Here is a 21509-nt window from a genome sequence, read left to right as displayed (position 1 = left end):
ACTCAAACATGGCTTTGATCAAAACCGAATTACACTTGTCTTGAAGAGCATTGATTCTTTAACACTTTAATGCATTTCGTATGTACTGATCGGTAAAGGGGGATTTTTAGGAATTTGTTTTGCGAAAGGCATTCTAGTTTTGAAACGCACTGTTTTACTACCTCGCTCCAGGTTTTTCTTCCTGGATTTTGAAAGGCATCCTTTACTAAGCTCAGATTAATTTATCAAGTACAAAATACCTCAGGCTATCGGGTAATGTTTTTGAAAAAGTTGTTGTAGACGAAAGGAAGTTTTAAAAAATCAGTTTGTGCAGTGTGCCAATGTGGGTGGCTCACCCTCTGTACAGTACTAAATTTTGAAGGCTTTATTAGGCTATTACGTTTTCTAAATTTTGATAAATGCAGAAATGGTTGAACTTAGGAATAAATATTTTTACATAAGTGTTAATGAAATACTGTACCTTACAGTTGTTTTACAGTATCAGACAAGTTCGCAATGGTAAAGACCGAATTTAACTGCGGTTTTAATTATTTCCGATTTTCCGCACTGCTGAATTCAAAGTGACCCATAAATTAAATACCACGCCTAAACTCAAACAACATGAAATGCATGACGAAATAAAATCTAAAACAACCTCCTCCATATGTACAAATTAAAACAATAAAAGCAAAGCCACCGGCTTCCCAGATTCATTTTTGAATTATAAAAGTCTGTTTAATAACATTAACAAATCTGTCGCGCATCTGCTGGAGAAACTTGGCATACCATCTGATGATTTTATGCCGCTGATGCAGCAGTTCTTCCTCGGACAAGGACGCCAGATACTCCAGCGTGGTCTCCAGCTCATCCCAGTCGGCCACAAAATAGGCAGGCACATTGAACTCCTTGAGAAGGCGATAGGGAGAATCACACATACCCGGAGATTTTTGGTCCTCAACGATCGGCAGCGCCCCCACCGACAGGGCTTCGTAGATGCGGTAGCATTCCGCGTTCATCCCCAGGGGTGACAGCACCGACTCCGATGTCTCCAGGGTTTTCAGGTAATCCGATGCGCTGTCCTCTGTTTCACTTTCCGGCCACTCGTAGCGCGTCTGGTAATCAGAAACCGTGGTGTTACGCAAATTACATTTACGGTGCGTGTTAGCCGTATTTTCCGCTCCAGCACGCAGTGCGCTGTGCCCAATTCATTAGAGATCACACAGGAACGCACCACGCATATTTTTCATCCCTTCTCGCTTTTTGCCACCAATTTAGCTCTAATTTAATCGCCAAACGTTCAGGATTTTGCATGCAGCCTGTAGGCAATCAAGCCGATTACTTACTAACTCGAGCATGCAGTCTAAAGGTACGGCAGGTAGGGAATTCAGCTGACACACATTTTAATGACTGACTGACTAACTGCACGATGAAAATATACAGCAGTATGTGCAGAGAAACCAAAGAAAAATCCGACTACTATACGATCTGGACAAAAACATGAAAATTTCATGTATATGATCGATAATTATAATTAATGAAAGCGGTTCTTTCATTTTCCACTTAACCAAAACAAACTATAATCAGATTCAGATTTACCCTCAGTTTTAAAACTAATGGCAAAGGCCAAAGAGTACAATTTTAAATAATGTTGTTAATACCTTTGTACTCGTATTAGCATGATTCATGAAACAGTATTACATATCTATATCTATACTCCTAAACTTATCGTTAGTACGTAGTACTTCATGCTTTAGTGCAATTCCATCGTAATACCAGATGATACCACATAAATGCATGCTCTATTACTGTACTTCCGATCCTTATGTACAAACATTTGTATAGTAAAGCATAGGTTTTCCCTGGTTTGGCTCAGGAATTTTTTAATCAAAATGAAGCGCTAACGAAAAGAATTAACCCTAATAAAGAACTCATGGGTTCCCAATAAAAAATTCATTTTGGGTATCTGTAACCAAACCACCATTTTCTTGCATACCACGTATAATTTTCTTCAAACGATCGTTCAATGAAAATATCACCTAAAGCAAGAAACGCATCCCGAAATTGTCTGCGCTAAGACTACAAATCTTGCCTAGATAATCCGACTCGAAAGTGTAACAACGCTGCCCGTGAGGACTGAAATCAATCATCCCGGTATAACTTAATCGATCGGCTGTGGCCGTTTTCAGTTTTCAGGGAATGCTTTTTCTGTAAAGAGGCCTGGAATGGGATAGTTGTGCAGTGAGTCGTTATGGGTCAATGGGGTGAGATGAACGGCAACGATAGCTGTGAATGGACAAATCAATCCCCAGCCGACGAACACCGCTCTTATCGAACACTGGATGCGTTGGACGGGGAAAATTTGGCAATTGAACTTTAAAAGACATTAAATTTACAGTTGCCTATTAAAAGACACTGGCGCCGAATATAAATGGACATTAGGCGGTCGGCGAAAATTAAAAGTTAGATGGATCAATTGGAGCGGTATGAGCAGCGTCATTACAGTGCAGACGAAGAGCAAAATAGAATAAGAAACAATTCTCAACATGGCACACTAAAATAAATTTTTAATTTTGTTCTGCAAGTGTTCAAACAACCTTTTTCAAAGCATTATTGGACCAATTGTTATACTATTTTCTAGCACTCTAAAAAATCTGCAATTACAAAAAACATGAACAATTTCGGAATAACTGCAAAATTAAAGTGATTGTCTAAGCTAATAATATTCATAATCCACATAGATTATCATAATTTCTCAAGCAGATTAAGTACCTTTTATTAGAATCAATTTTTTAATTCTGGTGTTCTGGCAGTTATTGTTCAGAATTCGATAAATTTTTGTTTTGGCTTTAAAACTACAACATCAGTTTAAAAAGTTCAAATTATCAGCAAAAGCATGACTGTAGAATTTTTCAGAATCCAGATAGTTACCGAAAAATCATTTCGGATTCAATTCTTTGACGAACAGTTTTCCCAGATGCCGTATCAATGCCATTATACGAGTACTGTACCAATATAGACGTAATATTATGTTTGCCGTTCCGGCACATTCGGTTGACAGCGTAATCTATATTTAAACACGGCCACTGTTTACCAACTCACCTTAATATAACATTTCTCTGTAAACTTTGAGCCTTCCAGGGCCTTCACCAGCTGCATCCTGGAATTATTCCTGTACACTGTCCCCATGAAATGGCACAAATAGCGCCGCTGCCCGACAATATCCCCCGTCTGCAGTTCCAGCAGCGGAAATCCTCTAAAATTATCAGGATACTATTTCACATGTTCCGTTTATGCACAACGGAAATACATTACAAATTTGCAAAAGAAAAGATACGAGAATCTCAACTGGTACCGACATTCAAAAGCATTCAATCAGAATTTGTAACAAAAATTTCTGCTAATGAAAAAAACAGGTGATCAGCAAATTTTATGCGATTTGCTTGTCAAAGCAAGAGGTATTTGCAATACTTCTGTAAAACAAAAGATTACTGATATAAAATCAAATCACGTTCACGCTTCTTGTAATTACTGTACTCGCAGATAAATCAAAATTTAAAAAACTGAACGTTAAAAAATTGCGTTTTAACCATAATACGTGCGGCACAATGTCGTCAAATACAAACAGAAAATTCATAAAGGTAACCACAGTCGACAAACTGCAATAAAATATTACGAAATACCAAAGGCTGTCGATGAGCGCAAACCGAACAAAAATTATTAATGGGTTTCCAATGCCTGATTAATAGCTGTAAGAATTAACAGCACTGCAATGCTACAATTTGGAACCGTAATGCTGAAATAAATAAAAGTTTATTGTAAAAACAATTCGCAGTGCAAAATGAAAACTGAAAAGCACGCAGTCAAAAACATGTCTCCACAGTCCATACCTGTACGTGGCCACACCGAGCGGCCACTGAAAGACTCTCTTCCCATCCACCAGCGTACTGTCGTAGACGATGAACACCACGCGGATCTTATACTTGGAGCTCTCCAGATACCACAGCAGCCATTCATTATTGCACTGCTCGTTGCCCAGCAGCACCAGCCCCACATTCTCCACCAGGGGCGAGCGCGCCGTCACTTCCAGCCACTGCCGCGCCCGCAGCACTTTCCCCTCCGTCCGCCCGTTCACCACCAGCACCACGTGCGGCTCGGTGATGGTCTCGGTGGCGGCCAGCGCCGGGCCGGTGCGGAAGCGAAAACTCAGCCCGTCCACCTTGTGGAAGCCGTACAACAGGCTGCCCCCCAGTTTACTGGTGGTGCTGGCTTTGAAGATGTGCTGCCACAGATAGATCCCGATGGCCGCGTCCGAATAGATGTCCACGGTGAAATCGGGATGGGGGTCGGCGGGGACGGCCGGTTCCTGGTGGGGATAGGGCTCCGGGTCGTCGTGGTCGTGGGCGATCTCCGGGGCGGGGAGGATGAAGGGGGGCGGAATGGCGGCCGCATCGGAGACGGTTCTACTGGGTGGGGGGAAGGGAGTCGGGGTGGGAAGAGGATCCATCCGATGGGGAATACGCCGATGAGGACGATGACCAGGATGATAGCGAAACCCAGACAGAAGAGTGTTAAGCAGCGTTTGCTACGGCGCCCCCATTTCGAAGGGGGTCTCATGCTGTCACAGCCTCAGACGAAAACGCACGGACGGTCGGCATCGAAATGCTCGTGCGAGATGATGGAATCCTGTAAAATATAGCTCACTGCGCTAAGATAAACAATTAACACCCTATTCTTATTGGAATGCCTTTTCATAAATCAACAATAAAACTGGAGCTACGGTACGACTGCCGACTGATATAAAATTAATGGGATGTTGATCTCATAATGTTAAGTTTATCGTAACAACTCAAACTCAATCCAACACAAAATTTAATGAATACGAGTTGCAGTTTACATAATTATTAACGATAAATACTCGTATAACCGCATTATAAGAGTACAGGGAACCTTCGACCGATAAGGGGGCGCATACTGTAGCATACAATCATAAGTTCATAATTAACCATAAAACAGTAGCCGGTATTTACAAGATAACGTTACTGTATTGTACTCGTACTTAACTGAACTTAAATGCATCCATCTCACTGAAACCTAAAACATTTTCTACTGAAAATATATAGTTTTATCTATATATATTCGTAATTAAGTTTTTTTTGTGCTAGACAGTCACAGTTTGACCAGACGTGCGCAGCGTACTGCCGTACGTATGTGGACAGTTTTAATAAGTTTAATTAAATGAATCACGTTATAAATTGCTATGTTGTCCGTTGCGAATAGTCCTCCATTAAACTGTTGTAGTTTATTAAAATTTTGGTACAGAGTTTATTGTTAACATTCCATTCCACAGTGTTAACATGTACCTGGTACGCACATAAAGAGAGGTTGCCGGTAAGAGACTTGTGCAAAATTAATAATTTGCATTGAAGGCTTGCTGCATGGCCTGTACTAAAAGTTCTATGGGCAATAAAAACTGATACTGTATTTAAATAAATAGACTCGATGTTTTTCCTAAGCTTAAAATCTAGAATACAAAGTCCGGAGGAAATGATAGAACGAATACCGTAATTATTATGCATACTTTTCCTATTGTACTCGTACTTACATTTAACGAAAACCCGTACCTTCATGCGAGTCTCATAATATATCACTGGAGATTGCGATAAACCGGGTTGATTTAATCACAGTTGTAGTTAAAAAGCTGATAAGTTAAATCAAACTCGCAACAGCACGACAGAACTCTGTTACATTGCTGCAACTGAGACTAACTTGTAAAGTAAGCGGCAAAGTTTGTGCAGTTCTCTTAAAATTAATACGCCCGCACAATACTGTCGTGTATAAGCGTTCACGCCGTTTAAGGCTCCATGAACAATCTTTACTCTTCCACGCCTGTAATGCTCAATCGGTAGGCACTCGTACTCTCAAACTGTAACAGAAGAACTATGGTGGAAATAAGACGAACGATTCAGGAACACAAGTCAGGAATCCCTCAGGAACACACTAACCACAACTTCCGGTCGTAAGTCCTGTGAGGATCGGCAAGAGCTAGGACGATTGTGTCACGAGCAAACCTGTATTCTATGCAATAATCCGGGATCGATCATGTACATCAGAAGGAACAAGTATTGCTGTCTCTTTATCCAATTCACATCACAGTTCACAACGCTAGGAAATCGTAATTAGAAGCAGTCTCAGAAGTAAATCTCAGACTACTGATTCCGATATTAGGCATCACAAGAACTTATATAGACTTCGCGTTATGACATCATTTACATCGCTAGTAAAAGAGAACAGCAAATCACAGAAGAGATTGACTAGATTATCCGTTATGTTGCAGGTGGAAGGCGGACAGTCAGCATCCAGTATGTACATCCGGCGTATGATCCTACTCCCATACGTCAATACATGTATACACTGGGCGCTACTTATTTAACACTCATCCTGATTAAGGAGGACATCTCACAGATATGTGCGGATCGCTGATTTTTGGATTATGATGTAGCCCACTAAATAGGACAAAGTGGATCAAATGAAGCGTGTAAAACATCGCGCTGCATTTGGCCAACGCAAAAGCACAGTGCCGAGTGAGTACAGCGGCGATTTTAGCGTTGCAAGGCGGAATGCAACAGCGGAAATCGATAAGGATGAACTCTTCGTTCGTGTATTTTATAATTGTACGTTTACTCAACCATATTCTGCACGGGAATTCTTATTCGGGTTGTGCGTGCGGTGCACATATATGGCCGACACATAATATTCCTGGAGTTCTGCGCATGCATGTGCGTATCTGCACGAGTATGTAATTATAAGTATGTCCAGTAAATACATGCAGAAATACACAGATAACAAACATCATAGTACACAGTGCATCCCATCAATATAAATTATTAGTGACCCATGTTATCCGTAAAGCCGGCTGCTTGAGGTCAGAATTCTGTTTAACAGAAGAGCCTGCAAGATTGTATTCATACAGCCCTGCCGGGCCAAGTTGGGGCAGTTTTTTTTAAAAATTCCCGTGAGTTATCCGTCACCAAATAAAAACTTATCAAATCTTTTCATGATACCTGTGTATGTCCTGCATCTTTTGCATATAAGGTTTCCATGCTCAAAGCTTGTTTTAGAATTACAGCGGGATAAAAATTAGAGCAGACTAGCTGGAAAAAGTGGTTTGACCCATCATACTTGTTAGGCACCGTCCTATTTAAAATTCATTTAAAAATTCAGTATATGTTACAGTCTGAAATCTGTAACTTTAAACTATTTCCCATTTAGTGCTCTTGCGAATTATTCTATATACCAGCCCATTTCAACCAGGCGTGCGTGACCTTTGCAGTCCGAATGTTGGCCCAGAGAACTGGAAGATGGCCTCCTCTGTATGCTCGCCGTATAGTCGCAGGGTGCCGGACGCAAATGTTTTTAGTACAATCTTGTTCAGGAAGTTCTGGGGGTTAGTATAAGTCTCTCTATCCTCACGATAGGCACGGGGTATTCCGTTCAAGAGTGTTCAAACAGCGACTGCATCTTTTTTTATCCATAGCTTTCTCGGCTTTTTATTCTACTTATTCGGCGCAGCCATATCCCTGTCTGTGCAGCAGATGTCAATCCAACCATCAAATTTGTTTGGTGTTATCCATGTGTCTTCCATAGAAAATAGCAGTTCGAGACGTGACCGACCAACTCGTCGCATAAAATCTCGTCGCGGGACACTTGGTCGGCCATTTTTCGTCGCGGGACAGTTCGTTTAACGACTTATCGTCGCTAGACTTTTCGTCTCGAGATATCTGGTAATCAGACATTTGGGCACACGGACAACTCGAGTTCAGACATTTCGTCGTGAGGACAATTGGATTCGCAAGTTTTTTAATTGAAAATGTTTAATTTTAGCTTGAATATGCCGCCGTTTCACTCAAAATTTTTCTCATTTAGACAAGCCCAACATATGGAATAATTCCTTATATTTAAAAATTTCGAAAACGTTATATTTCGATTATTAATAGATATTAAACAGACTTACCCAGTTATTCAATTAGGTACTTGCATGTAACAAGTACATGCAGGAAAATCTAAAAACTGCTCTGTGTTTTGCAGAAACACTATTACGAATACTGTATATTAATATTCAATATTTATGTGGTTTCTGCAGTTAAAATATTAGAAAATTGTGCATTATGGCTAACCGGCAACTTGAGTGACTAATTATATTATAATAATTGTCTGTATTTGAAGTTTATGTACGATTAACAGAGTGAAAGGCAAGAGAGCCTTGATTGCCATTATTAATTTAGGTTGAAATTTTAGCAAGGAACAGGCTTCTCTGCGCACACTGTACAGTCTATCAATTAATCATACGTGTGCACAGCAGACATCGTAATGCAGAATCACTTTCTCATTGCAAGACAGCGATAAAAGGTGTCCCAGTTTCCGTCACGCAGTCCATTTTGACCACTACAGAAACTTTATAAATAAAATAGTTTCTGGGCTACACTGTATAACGCGGGGCCGTATGGGCGCCACGCGTATCCTCGACAGACGACCCGGAAACATCGACTTTATCGGCGATGTTGCCGCCACACCACCAAACCACCAACTGGTGAAATCGGAATCTGCAGTCAGTGCAACTGTACTGCAGATCCGTCTAAACAGCAGGAAAGTGAATGGGGTGGAAATCCCCAGAAACAGCGAATCAGCTACTCAGGAAGGCGGAGCGTCCCGCCGTTACAACTGACACAGATCGCACTTAAGTGTCAGTGATATTCAATTATCTCCGTGTTTGAAGGATGACAATACCTTTCCCTTCTGCCTTCTGGTTGTAATGCCAGAGAAGTGCTGATCTATTCCAAAAATCTATTTTTCAGTGGCAAAACCAAAGTTTCAGAAACAGTCGCTCGTAAACAAATATTTCCTCAACTTTTCAGCTTGAGGTCACAATTCCAGTTTGACCGCTTTGCCAACATCGTCAGGGACTATAACAACCATGACAAGGTCGGATTCTTGCGAAACATTGCGGCAAACCTGGAATTGATTGTGTGAGCGGTCAGTTACGCATGTTTTCATTAGCATAAGCAAGATGTTTTTGTTTGCTAATCCTTTAATGTGTCGAACTATGGTGTGGTTAATTAAACTTTTGCATGCCTCAGTCTTTGTAATTTTGAGCAATAACGATCGCGGTTGGTTAAACTCATTTCACGATTTTTTACTAACTGTTTCCTCTTCGGTTTTATTATTTTTATATTTTATTAATACTTTCTTCTTGGCGACTCTGATTTGTCATTAAATTCGGCTTGAATATAAAAAATTTCACACAACGAAAAGTCCATCCAACGAAAAGTCCGTGCGCCGAAATGTCCTAGCCTGGCAACGAGGAGTTTGCTACCAATTGTCGCGTTAACCGAACATCCGAAAACGAAATGTCCGTAAAACGGAACGTCCAAATACGAGTTGTCTCACGAGCAGAAGTCCTTTAAACGAACTGTCGCCGACGAAATGTCCCGCGACGAACTGTCTCGCGACGACTTGTCACGTAGCCGTTCGAGATTAGCACACCAGGGGCGCTAGGCAACCCTCTCCTCGCCAAGGTGCGTTATAACATACGAGTCTATGGGAACGACACCTTATTTTGTGCGGTCAGCGAGCACGCTTTGAGCAAGATTCTTCTCCCAACTTATAATGGACACCTTTTGGGTCTCTCAATAGTTTATAAAAACTTTCACTAAAAAATATCTCCAGCTGACTTTTTTAGAAGCGCAATTATAAGCGTTCTAAAACAGACCACCACCCCACCCCCTAAATCACGGATCGGCTCGCTACAGGCATATCCGTAAGTACCGATTTTAACAGTGCTGGATTCGCAATAAAAAGTTGAACTAATTATGTTAAAAGATAAAAGCAATACGATTAATACAAGTATTTTAGAATTTATTTTGTACAACTGCCCCAACTTGGCCCGGCAGGGCTGTATTATCTAACGTCTTGGTGGCTTTGAATTTGAACAGGAAGCCAGACAAATTTTCCCAACACATAATATTATTAATTTATTACAATAAAATAGCTAGCACGAAAAAACAGGCACTGTTTGAAGTTTCAAGGATCGCATTTTTAGACGCATAGCACAAGTAACAACAAATAGCAACCAGGGCAAGCAAAATTGATCACAGTAAAACTATATTTTTATTTGTCGCTTTTTTTTACTTAACCCTCCAGCGGGCGCTACCCGAAGGAATGCGAGTTTCCTTTTGAAAATTGGGATTTCCCGATGAAAAAAATCAATTAAGAATGGGAATTTTTTGTAAGCTTGTGCTGACCATAGGTCAGCCGTGATGACTAGGGTGTTTGCCAACGCCAATGCCCATGGACGGTTTACAGCATAAAAACGTTTAATTTTGTGATAATTAGACGAACGGAAATTAAATAAAAGTAATAATTCCATTAAATAGTACAAAAAAAGGACTTCCAAACAAGAGCATAGCAGTGGTCAACAAGTTGACCACTGGTCAGCAAAAATTAAAAACTACCATATCCCGTTGCCATGTATTTTGACCACTATTTACAGATGGAATACAGAAAATAAACGATGCTAACGATATTTCTCTCCTATAACTTTCATTATACTCTCATACGAGACTGCACGAAGCATAATTTTTGAAGTTTAACATTGCATTTCTTGAATGTCTGGCACGCCTAGCCGCCTTTATACTGCCCGCACTGTGCGCGTTTGCATTTTTCCTTGGTATGGCCGCAAGTGCCACTGTCCAAAAAGGCGGCGCGGATAGTCCAGCTGCAGTGGTTATTAGCGCAAAATGAGATATTAGACACCGGTCACTAGCACCTTCTGGAACGCGTTAGCGACCGGAAGAAACTAGTTAGGCTGCCGCAAAGGTCAAGATCCCCAATGTGCACGCGTACAGTGAGCACTAGCAGTTACTGTAGTTTTTAACCGCCCGAGACTGATGGAACAAAATTCATGTTTCTGAAAAGCTATGCAGCTCTCGCCTAGCTTGCCCAAGCAATGCATTAATATGTAGAAACGGGCCGCCGTGGTGTTGTGCCGCCATTCACAGTGTTACTGCAACGACGGTATAGAATTACAATTAGGACTATCATATTCGGTTCCTCTAAGCGTTCCGTTTTCCGGAAGCCGAAAATTTAGAGACGATGTTGTCTTTTTGCCGACCGCCCGGGGTGTTGATACGCAAAAGCGTTTTTTGCCAGTTTCCGACCAACAGAACCGCGTGGCGCATGTTTTGCGTACGAACTGACAGTAACTTGATCTGATTATGTGATAAAGAGAAATAGTCGAAATTGCACCCGCCCGTGTATTCGAGACCCTTCATGGGCAATGGTGTTGGCACGCAACACAAATTTTCGACGGACTGTGGTCTTCTACGGTTCAACTTACGAGACCCGTGTTAATTGATTTTGAATAGAACGTTGTTAGTTGTACTTTGTTGATTTATCTCTGGTTTAATTATTCATCCACTAATTAGTTAATTAGCAAGATCTACGAGAGCTAAAAGTCCGAAATTATCCATTTTCGGGCAACGGTCATTTGTAAATAACTTGAGATATAAGTTTGAATTATGTTTTTACTGCTGCTTTAAAGTCTCTTATTGCTAATTATGCTAATTGATATTCATTAACTGTTCCCAATCATTGGGAAAAAAATTCAGAAGACCATGTTGCGTCCTGACGCCAATGCCCGTCAACGGGTTAAACTACTTCCCTTTTCTTTCCACCTATCCCAAGCAGTACACAGCAATCAAGAGCATAATTCTGACGCTCTGTGGTTTTACTCCACACATCTGCCATGCTGCACATTTCTATCAGCATATCCGCAAACTGCGGGAAGTCAGCACATCCAATGATGCATTTAATCGCTTCGGCGCTACCACACAGCACAGTGCGAAAAGTGTACACAATCCAGACGTTCAGCTGCAGCGTTTGCCGGTGCATCGCATCAGTAAGGAGTCCACGCGGGATTTGGCGCAGTTGACCTATGAGTACCTTCATGCCTCCCTCCGCAGCCCAGACCCGACAATTAACCTGGTTTCCGTGGCACAGTATGGACACAGCGGAGATAAGTTCCAGCCGCAATTGAAACGTTGTTTTGGAATCGGTCAGGTAGCGAATCAAACTCGGAAATGTTTCCTGGCATTTCTGAATTAATTCAAAATCATTCGCGTAATATGTAACAAAACACAGCCGTCGAAGGGCGCTGATCTGAGTGGAGACGTCAAACAGTGACCTTTCGTGGAACTTTGAATTGACATCGTTTATCGCTTCCAGAATTTTTCGCTTATGAGGATCCATCCACTGCTTTTCTAAATCAGTCATTTCCACTTCGCCAGCGTTATCGGCGACGGTTTTTTCGTCTTTGCTCTGTAACTGTCCCATTACGAGTGTGGAGCGCAGCGAAGGATGTTCCGAAATGTATCCTGTATCAGAATTGTAAAAAAACTTCGAAAAACGTGATTATTCATTTGTTCATATAATTACGGGAAGGTTCAACAGACACATCGATAACAATTTTTATCAGCGCTCCATTGGAAACCTTGCCTTCTGTAGTGTCTTACATTCACTAAATGCACTGTTCCTATGGTGACCTTGAGCAAGGTTATAGTAGAAAGGCTCCGAGAGTGTCGTCCCAGGTAGAACTGTGAAAAAAACAAGCTGGACCCCTAAAAGTTGTATGGACATTTGCAAGAACTAAGATGACCACTCAAGAAGATTTCTTGATGTTGCATCGAAGAGATGCTTGCTTTTCGTGTCTGCCGTATAACAGCAACATTATTTCACCGAGCCTTCTTCTTATTGATTGCTGATTTTTTAGCTGGTCCGCGGTGGTTTTTCATTAATTTTTTCACTGCTATCGTTGATTGCATTTTTGCTTCCAACCATGATTACAGTCTTTACAATTTCGCCGATCCGAAAACTTTTGCTGCGGCCCTTGGTAAGAAATCGTACCATTTCTCTGAATCTAATTGCATCCCAGGTGTTGCTTGTGTTTTGGTAGGTTTCTGTTTCTGTTGGTGGATGGCCCATTATCTTTGTTCGAAACAGATGTGGTATAATGGTGTTCTTATTGAACTCTTCTTCTTGATTCAGTTGCTGGGACAGTTGAGTAATTTTGCCTTTACAACCAGCAATCAGGTTTATCCCATTCTTACGGCGCTTATCATCTATCTTCTTGTTGGCTGTTACCGTCACTACATCGCACAACTCCGTCTGCAGGATCCCGAGCAGACACTTTATCGGCTCTCACAACTACGCAAACCGTTTGTTCCTCGACGCGCGCTTCAGTTGATCCAAGTGACCCCGCTTTTGTACAGTATTCTCCATTTTACCAGGGACCAGTTTGACGACGCGACGTACTTCCGCGTGAAATACTCACTGGGAATGGCTGACGCATTGGTATTTGTGGGGATTAATTTGGATTTTGGGCTGGCTTTCCTAACACGCGTCATGGGAACCTTGCGCCACCTGCGAAACCATTACTCCTGGAGAAATCTGGGCTATTTTTGCCGGTTCAACATAACCGGCTCCTACCACATCCAGATCCGTGATATCGGCTGGATGGCCGTTCCTGGCGACCAGATGCAGCTGGCGTGGATTTTATATTGGGTTTTTAAAGTCTTAATCATCAGCTTCCTGTGGACGGAGACGCCCGCGCAGTATTATTTTCATTTTCTGTTCAAGGAGCTTTTGGGCAATTTCGTTTCAGCGACAGCGACGATATACCTCTTATGCATCGCCGTTGGATTTATATTAGCGTCGGTTGCCGCTGTTTTCACGCTAACGGCCGATGTGATGGCTTGCAGTTCCGTATGTCTCAGCAGCTACGACACTGTACAACACATTCGCTGGATCTCCTTCACGACGTTGTTATGCCCACACAGTCGCCACAATATCATGTATTACATTCTGTATGCCTTTTTACCGTTGTGCGGCCACATGATCCAGAACATCGGTGAAGCCGTACGACAACGTTGTTGTTGCCGATCGCAGTCCTGGTTGAGCGCTTGTGGGGGGATCATAGCTAGTAGCATCTACGTACTGTTCTCCGTTGCTGTCTACCTTCTTATCACTCTGTTTCCTCCGCATGTGGCCAACTGCTATGCGTATCTCTTGGAAAGCACCACTGCGGTGTGGATTGGATATAACGGATTTATGGCGTTCGTTGAGCTGGTGACAATTGTCGTTTACCAGGGCTTGGCGGACGAGGTGTCGAAGGATAATCTCAGTGTCGGAGTGAAGATCTTCCGCAACTGCATGGCTGGTTTAATGGTCGTCATCCTTAGTGGCATCAATATTGTATCGTTGGCCGAAGCGCATATGTCCGTGGGAAGCTATGCTCCATGTGGATACCGGATTGTAGTGCATAATATAATGCAGATAATCGCCCGGCTGATTTTTTTCTATGTGACGGTGACGCATAGGAGAGACTGTGGTTCTACGCTGGGAGAATGCAATACGGATTCCGTTGTTATACAACAGTCATGGGGATCGGAAGGAATGGGGACAGATTATTCTTCGTGCGGGTTGTGTTATGATAGTCGCAGCAAGGGAGATTACTGGGAACTGCAGTGTGGGCACTTGTACCATAAGGAATGCTTTGATACATGGAGGAACTGTGGCAGTCGGTGTCCAGTTTGTAGAATGGTTTTCCGGCGAGCTGAGGTTCAGCCGGTTTTTGGCATTGAAAACGATGAATCAGTTTTGGAGACTTAAGATTTTTGAATTCATAGTATCACAGCAATTGCTGGATGACCTTTGCAAGCTAAGTAGAGACCATGAACGTGTCCGCTATATTGGAAAACACTGGAAGGGGTTTTTATGTGAGAGATCCAAGGTCGTTGGTTGTTGGGTCAAGATAATCTATTTCTTGATGTGATTTTCCTCACAGTATGTTAACATCTGCCTTTAAGTTCAAATACTCTATTCCTCCATGAGTGTGATAGATTTATTCCATTATGAGTGAAGAACATCTAGTGAATATGCAAGTGAAGAACATCTAGTGAAATATATCTACTAGCATTCACCGCTACAGCGCTATTAGTAGCTTTCTTCAAGCTTAAAAATGGGTGACTGCGCGCGCAAAGCGAGAACTTACGGATACTGGTATGTAATCACCGTCCGAATCCGGAACGTCTGCATTCAATATAATCTATTACGATATTACACTTTTGGACATTTGTGTTACGATATTTAATACTTCACGGGCATCGTTTTTGTCTTAAGGAAGTTAACAGGAAGAATTATCACTGACGACTTCTTCAGCAGTTTTTAAAACGCAAGGGATTCACAGGCTCACACCTAAGTTAAACAATTCTGCTTTATCAAACAGCGTTCCATCATCCGTGACAGTTTCCTATTTAATTTTAATGTACTCTGCTTGTTACTACTGATCTTTATTGATCTCATGAAGCTAACCTAAGATAAGAAGCTCAAAATTGTCTAAAGCAGTTCTAATTGTTGCTCGAACTGCTCCTGTATTAATAGCGATTTGCGGTCCTTAGCAAATATCGATGCTGATCTGTGGTGCACTGGCATAAATCCCAACGTACGCTCCTTGGCACTGCGCTTCTTTAGGCTCGGGTTTATGAGTGAACTAGGCAGTTGAATGCTGGACGGACGGGTACGTTCCAGATTCTGTCCACAAAAGCAAGTTAAGTTGTGAAAAAAGCAAATCTTTGAAAACAAACTTACAATAGGTACACAATGCATATGGCGCGATGGTCGTCAGATATACCATGAATATCATTCATGTCGATTTCGGACAAGATTACGAAACTGTTACTATGGGAAATACCTTAAGTATCTTCACTTTTGCTTTCCAGAATTTGAGTTCATTTTGAAGTGCCAGTGTTTCTTGTTCAATAATCATGTAGCTTTGTTCGGAGGGGTAAATCATTTTAGTCATTCCGGTTAGTAAATCTGAATTCTGCTGTGCCAGGTGCCGGCTTTCTTGGTCAAAGACGATGCGCTGCTCTTTCATCTCGTCACAGTCAACATCACTTTGTTGGATTTTATTTTCCATAGAGAGAAGGCCTTTCTGAATTTTCGTCAGGTCTGCCTATTAAAGATGGCGCTAGTAACCCAATGCTGTTCAGTTTATTCATGGAAACCGAAAATCACAACCCGTTTATTTCATCATGTTGCTTGTGGCAATCTGACCTTTCCACTGCAGCTTCGAACTAACTTGCCTGCAACAGTGTTCGTTGTCTAGATATTTTGCTCCAGGTGCGTTCCATATTTTTTAAATGGTCTGTCGCATCGATTATGCCATCGGCAGCTTGCTTGCACTGAACTTCCAAAGCCAAAAAATCTACCTGCAACCGTCTAAAACTAAACCAACTATATGACATCACGTGCACACACACACACACACTGTTAAAAAGCTGATTGAACGCGTTGGGTCATTTCGCATCAGAAATTAATTTATTTTTTTATTCAGGGCGTACCATAGTCATATTTTCAATGGGATTTTTCAGTTTGATTTCAGTTTCCGTCGACTGATCAGTTTCTTTTTTTCTTGCCATTTTGGCAGCTTGGATTTTATTGTCCAGCTTGGTGACAATGTTCTACAATATGGCGTTAAAAAGTGCGACTGGCTTGCTCCGTGGGAATTTTAGACCGTAATCCATAAACTTACGCGCATCCAGAGCATAAGACTTTCTTTGCTAACGGATCCAGATGTATCCAACAACTTTCGACGGAAATCAGAGTCTTGTTCAGTAATGAATTCCAGGAATTCTTGTACTTCTTCCGTCTTTCCCTATCAAAAACATTCGGGGACGTTAACAGCCGATTTCTCTTCGCTATCTCACCCTTTGGTCTTTAGCAGCGACTACTAGCAAGAGCTAAGACTCGACCTTTCGTCACCCCTTTAACGAGTTGACGGGGTACGATGCTACAACAGTGTGTCTATTGCACCTGTGATCTGTCTTGCAAATTCAGCATCTCCAGTTCGACCTTTTTAACATGCTTCTGGCAGTGTCGCAGCTCTTGTTCCAAGATCAATAACTTCTGGGTTTCTGATAACGGTGGCTTAATCTGCACACTTGATACTATTCAGCGTTGTACCAAAACCATGAACAGTCTGATATGAAACTACATCGATATTCGATACTCACTTTGAACTAGTTACATCAAACTTCTGTAAACGATCTTCGTTCAGTTTCAAGTGGCGTTTGGTAATATCGCTGGCTAACTTGCTAACTGCTTCAACTCCCCCAACAATTCTGCCAGATTCAACTTTCTTTAAAAGGGAATTCTTTTGGCTAAACATGCGAAGCAGATACGTGCTGAGCAGCATTATTTCCTCTTTTAGCATATGCGAGCGCGCTCTGAAAAGCAATCGGTTTCGTTAAAGAGTTACCGGGAGAAACATTGCATGTATTTTCTAACTCGTGAATAACTCAAACATTTTAAGCTATGAGCAAGTGTAAGTGCATAACAAAGAATATTTGCTATCTGATCGATTATAAAGGACAGTTAAAGTTAATTCCACGTAAATTCCACAAGACTGTCGGCATTAGGAGTCAGCTGCTGTAACATCAATTTAGCAGAACGCATATAACACATACCCTCGAGCACTTGAACTACCAAACTACTTTTTTGGTATAGTTTCAGGAACACGAAACTTTGGTTGTAACTGCAGCCAGACCTTAACTGCGCAGCACCGTGCAGAATTTCACGTTCGTTTCGCGTTTCCACTTTCGGCTTAAATTCTTGGCTGGTAGCGGCAATATTAAGAGACGACATTGCGGTTTAACCGATTATCTCCGCTCAGCGGTAACCTTTGCCAATTGTATCAGCTAGCCGCTGATCACCGTAACCTTTACTATACGGTCAACGCAATAAAATCAGGGTAGTCAGGAATCTGGTATTTATTCCTTACAGTAACGCACTGCAGCTGCAGGTCCACGGTAAACATACTATTACTCATTTCTGTAAATAAATATTAACGCACTCACTGTACGATAATTAGGCACTAATCACTAATGTTCATATTTGTGGTGCCTTGCTTGCACAATATGGATTTGAGTGCTTACTGTACTAAGTCTTGTACAAGAACATCATGTAAACTTGAGAGTCCTTTCGTGTGCTTACCCAGACGACGATCAGATGAATACGATCACCCATACAACTGAACCACACTGAAAGAAGGAAAGGAATAGGTAACATCGCTAGTTGCCAAGCAATAAGTTTCAGAAAAATAGCAAAACTTAAGTACTTCCTATTAAACTGCAAACAAAGCAAAAATAAAAATATAATAATCAAGTGTTCCTACTGTATTGTGCCTACTAGCAGGCATACATGATTAAAAGTTAAGACTACAGTACAATCTCTACTGCAACCAGTGAAACCATAAAACGCTTGCTAAGTCACGGTAATTTCTGCTTAATGCAATACCATCGCGTTATTCGTTGCAGTGGTGGTGGACGTTTGGGCTTCCGCTCTACTGGACGAACTGGAAATTGATTGGCAGTCCAGTTCAATAAACTCATCTAAGTGATGGATCCTCAGAGCGGTTTATGCGCTCCTGTCTCTCCGGAAGGTCATACGTCGCATGAAAAGGAAAAACACCATCACAAAACCGGTGACCCCTTGCAGAGTGCTAACGCGAACTATGTGTGGTGGTGTGTAGCACATCATGGGCAAGACCTGTCACCGTCTGATCCAAATGTCTATGAAAAAATCGCATCTTTACTGTTGGTCATGGCTGGGGTAAAAGTTCCAGCCTTCGTGGTGGAGCTGCTTAGGTTTCATCATCAAATGGCCTCCAACAAAGCCGATTGCAGCGCTTTTCATGAATTGCTTAGTCTGGATATACTGCGCAAATTGGAAATCATGCGACGCAAGTCGGCTAGTGGATCGCAAAGGGAATTTGCTGTTTTGTTAGGCGAAATCATGACCACCATTTATCGGAATTTCTACGAAACATTAAAGCAGATTCCTGACGAAATAGTTCTACAAAGCATGAGCAATTTATTGACTGGTTACTGGAGTAAACATCACACGCCGAGGGACACCATTTCGCATCCCAGCATCATGACGATGGATCTGGAAAACCAGCCTTCCACTACCGAAGCAAAAACGACAAATACAACTGAAAACGTTGTGCAACCATCGCATCTTCAGCTGCCCATACAATCTGCGCAGTATCAATCAACCTTGATGCCGCAGAGTCAAGAGACGTTAAAGATTCAATCCTATTTACTGCGGCATCCAATGGAAGAGAATGTTATTGAAGTGCAGTTTACACTGAACGGATTAGCCAACGGTCGCGATGCACAGCATTCGTTGCACCCCGTTATGTCAGGTACATCCATCGTGCAGGAACCCACAGTCGATACCGGAGAGCATCATCACAGATCGAGAGGTATACGCCATGCTGGGTGGAAACGTTTACGGCGTCTGGGACGGTTGGTGCACGAAGCCATGGGGCCACGCAATACAACGCCAACCGTTCCTGTGGAGTCTGCCGATTTTCGCTACGGTTTTACGGAAAGTGCCATTACACATGCTTCCCGAGTGAGCAAATAGAGCTGGTGGAGGCTTGTGGAATGAAATCGCCTAATCACCCGAAGGACGGTTTAAAGCATAGACCGGGTGATAGAAATTCGATAGGAAGCAATTAATTCGTAAGTAAATGATATTCTACGTAGGACTTGAAACTCCCATCGCTACAGCCTTCTTGTGACTCTTTTGTGATTTACAGCCAGCAACTTCTGGAAAGCCGCTCAGCATGCGCTCGTGTGCGTTAACGAAACTGTGTGAAACGAAAGGTTTGTCCCAAAGACATCCAACGAGACAACGGGGAATCCAATACGGCATCTCGACCACTGCAAAAACGCCGCTGTTAGTCGGTAACGACTAACGACGATACGGCAGGTGTATAAACAACTGCTGGAATCCCGTAGAGTGAACACCGAAAACGTTTTGCACCCGAACCAAGTCTTGCCTGCCGTTCGAGAAAGCATCTTATCGTGATCTGGCACGAATTCTATTGCATGGTTTAATGTTGATTTAAATTGTTAGCCAATGGCTAATCATGGAAGATATTTCTGCCGTGTTATTGCTGCCTTTGCCACTTTTAGTGATATTTGGTGTTTATAATATTAAAATTATCAGTTTTGCATTGATCACCGAAACGTTGATCGCTTTATGATATACTGTAAATAAACTCATTCGACATTATCCTGTAAGCACAATAATGCTGTTGCATAACAAATGTTGCTACATAAAAATCGCCAATGTGCTGGTTTTAAAGCATTTTTCATGCCTTTGCTTCACATTGTCGGGATCGATAATTTGTTTGGTTATTGAAAGTGTTTGAAACATTTCAGTATTCAAACTACTATCCAAATCTTCTTTTAACCTGGCGGCCTTGGCTAATCTATAGCGGATAGAATGGCGGAGAAAATAAGGAGCCTGATAGTTGTCGGAAGTGTGCAGATATTCTTTGCCTTCTGCTTGTTTGTTTGCGATTGTATTTGTAAGTTTTAATCACGTACGTGAAATTGACGTAATCAGACAACGTAGAAATACAGTAACAAAATTCTTGAAACTTGTCTTTTGAGGTAGGAACGTTTGCTTTATGATATTTTTGTGGCATTTGGCACATGTTTGCGTTTTTTTTCCAGATATAGAATCTTCGTTCCTTTTGTTTGGAGGAATGGCCTTCTGGGTTAGCATTTATGGAATGGTGGCCGGGTCGTTCGGGATCAAAGCAGGCCTTAACCAATACGATCGCATGTGCCAATTAGCAACGGCACTCAACATGAGCTTTGTGCTAGTTGCTATATCTCTGGGTGGGATGGGCGGTACTTTATTTGTATTTTCAGCTGCCGGTGGAGGTTCATCTTCTACGCGATCAGGTGGTGGTGGGAGAGGTGGCGCTGACGCAGTACTGGCAATATTCATGGCAAAAGCCGTCCTTTTTGTTTTTCTGTTTTTGACATCATTGGTTCAGTTGATAATTACAAGCATTTATGCCTGTTGCCGACGGGACCAGGGAGGTGCCCCAGCAGCACCTGTCGTACCACAACCCTCGCCAAGCGCTTCTTCCGATGCCAGTCTGGATCAGAAGGGAACTACTGCTACTGTCACTGACGCATAAGGTTTTGTAGCAGTAAAACTATTCTCGTGATCTTAGTTAGTCTTTCCTGTTGTTTCCATCTTTTATTTTAGTGTACCGCAGGTTCATTTGCTTTTGCTTCACATCGACCTCAAATGGGTTGATGAGTCGATAACGTGTCAGATCAATCGATATTTCGGTAGCCGTACGGAATCGGAATATAAAATTTGGCAAAGAAACTTAGGGCCGATTCGGCAACAAAGACAGTGTGGCCAAACAGACTAATACAAAAGTGAATGCAAATACAGTAAAAAAGTGCGTGAGACCTTTGCACAGTCACATAAAATTCGAAGATCTTCGTTCTCTGAAGTATTTGTAACAATTATCTATATTATCTCGTATGTATTCAAAATCATTTCATAATTATGACTAATTATGACGTCTTCGAAAATTC

At 41.9% G+C, this 21509-nt stretch overlaps 5 protein-coding genes across 11 annotated transcripts; 2 read left to right on the top strand and 3 right to left on the bottom strand.

Moving 5' to 3' along the window:
- Positions 1 to 507: 507 nt before the first annotated feature.
- Positions 508 to 6482, bottom strand: LOC129586870 (ribitol-5-phosphate xylosyltransferase 1-like). 2 transcript variants are annotated; one of them, XM_055480343.1, is made up of 5 exons: positions 5582 to 6482; positions 4444 to 4662; positions 3867 to 4357; positions 3079 to 3232; positions 508 to 1091 (listed from the first exon to the last, which is right to left on the bottom strand). In XM_055480343.1, the coding sequence occupies exons 2-5, from the start codon at positions 4591 to 4593 to the stop codon at positions 690 to 692; spliced, it is 1197 nt and encodes a 398-aa protein (XP_055336318.1). In that variant the 5' UTR covers positions 4594 to 4662; positions 5582 to 6482; the 3' UTR covers positions 508 to 689. The 2 variants fall into 2 exon arrangements, with proteins under 2 accessions (XP_055336318.1, XP_055336316.1); XM_055480341.1 differs by having other exon boundaries at positions 3867 to 4662; positions 5601 to 6482.
- Positions 6483 to 11456: 4974 nt separating this feature from the next.
- Positions 11457 to 14707, bottom strand: LOC129586799 (uncharacterized). Its single transcript, XM_055480228.1, has 2 exons — positions 12546 to 14707; positions 11457 to 12407 (listed from the first exon to the last, which is right to left on the bottom strand). The coding sequence occupies exon 2, from the start codon at positions 12364 to 12366 to the stop codon at positions 11683 to 11685; it is 684 nt and encodes a 227-aa protein (XP_055336203.1). The 5' UTR covers positions 12367 to 12407; positions 12546 to 14707; the 3' UTR covers positions 11457 to 11682.
- LOC129586797 (uncharacterized) lies at positions 12409 to 15183 on the top strand. The gene is made up of 2 exons (XM_055480221.1): positions 12409 to 12922; positions 12986 to 15183. Exons 1-2 carry the CDS (start codon positions 12724 to 12726, stop codon positions 14698 to 14700), a joined length of 1914 nt encoding a protein of 637 aa, XP_055336196.1. The 5' UTR covers positions 12409 to 12723; the 3' UTR covers positions 14701 to 15183.
- On the bottom strand, positions 15172 to 18077 carry LOC129586798 (uncharacterized). Of its 6 annotated transcripts, XM_055480223.1 has the most exons (9): positions 17949 to 17969; positions 17639 to 17815; positions 17106 to 17318; positions 16906 to 17032; positions 16625 to 16747; positions 16434 to 16553; positions 16172 to 16301; positions 15782 to 16041; positions 15172 to 15621 (listed from the first exon to the last, which is right to left on the bottom strand). In XM_055480223.1, the coding sequence occupies exons 2-9, from the start codon at positions 17734 to 17736 to the stop codon at positions 15427 to 15429; spliced, it is 1266 nt and encodes a 421-aa protein (XP_055336198.1). In that variant the 5' UTR covers positions 17737 to 17815; positions 17949 to 17969; the 3' UTR covers positions 15172 to 15426. The 6 variants fall into 6 exon arrangements, with proteins under 6 accessions (XP_055336198.1, XP_055336201.1, XP_055336199.1 ...); XM_055480226.1 differs by lacking the exon at positions 17639 to 17815 and having other exon boundaries at positions 17945 to 18077; XM_055480224.1 differs by having other exon boundaries at positions 17559 to 18073.
- A 160-nt stretch (positions 18078 to 18237) lies between these two features.
- LOC129586825 (uncharacterized) lies at positions 18238 to 20120 on the top strand. Its single transcript, XM_055480275.1, has 2 exons — positions 18238 to 19619; positions 19697 to 20120. Exon 1 carries the CDS (start codon positions 18490 to 18492, stop codon positions 19519 to 19521), a length of 1032 nt encoding a protein of 343 aa, XP_055336250.1. The 5' UTR covers positions 18238 to 18489; the 3' UTR covers positions 19522 to 19619; positions 19697 to 20120.
- Positions 20121 to 21509: the final 1389 nt, after the last annotated feature.

This window comes from Paramacrobiotus metropolitanus, unplaced genomic scaffold, assembly GCF_019649055.1.
Source record: "Paramacrobiotus metropolitanus isolate TYO unplaced genomic scaffold, Prichtersi_v1.0 Parri_scaffold0000022, whole genome shotgun sequence".
NCBI classification, from domain to species: Eukaryota; Metazoa; Tardigrada; class Eutardigrada; order Parachela; family Macrobiotidae; genus Paramacrobiotus; species Paramacrobiotus metropolitanus.
Note: the sequence above shows the minus strand (reverse complement) of the source record. Positions and strands in the feature narration are given on the sequence as shown.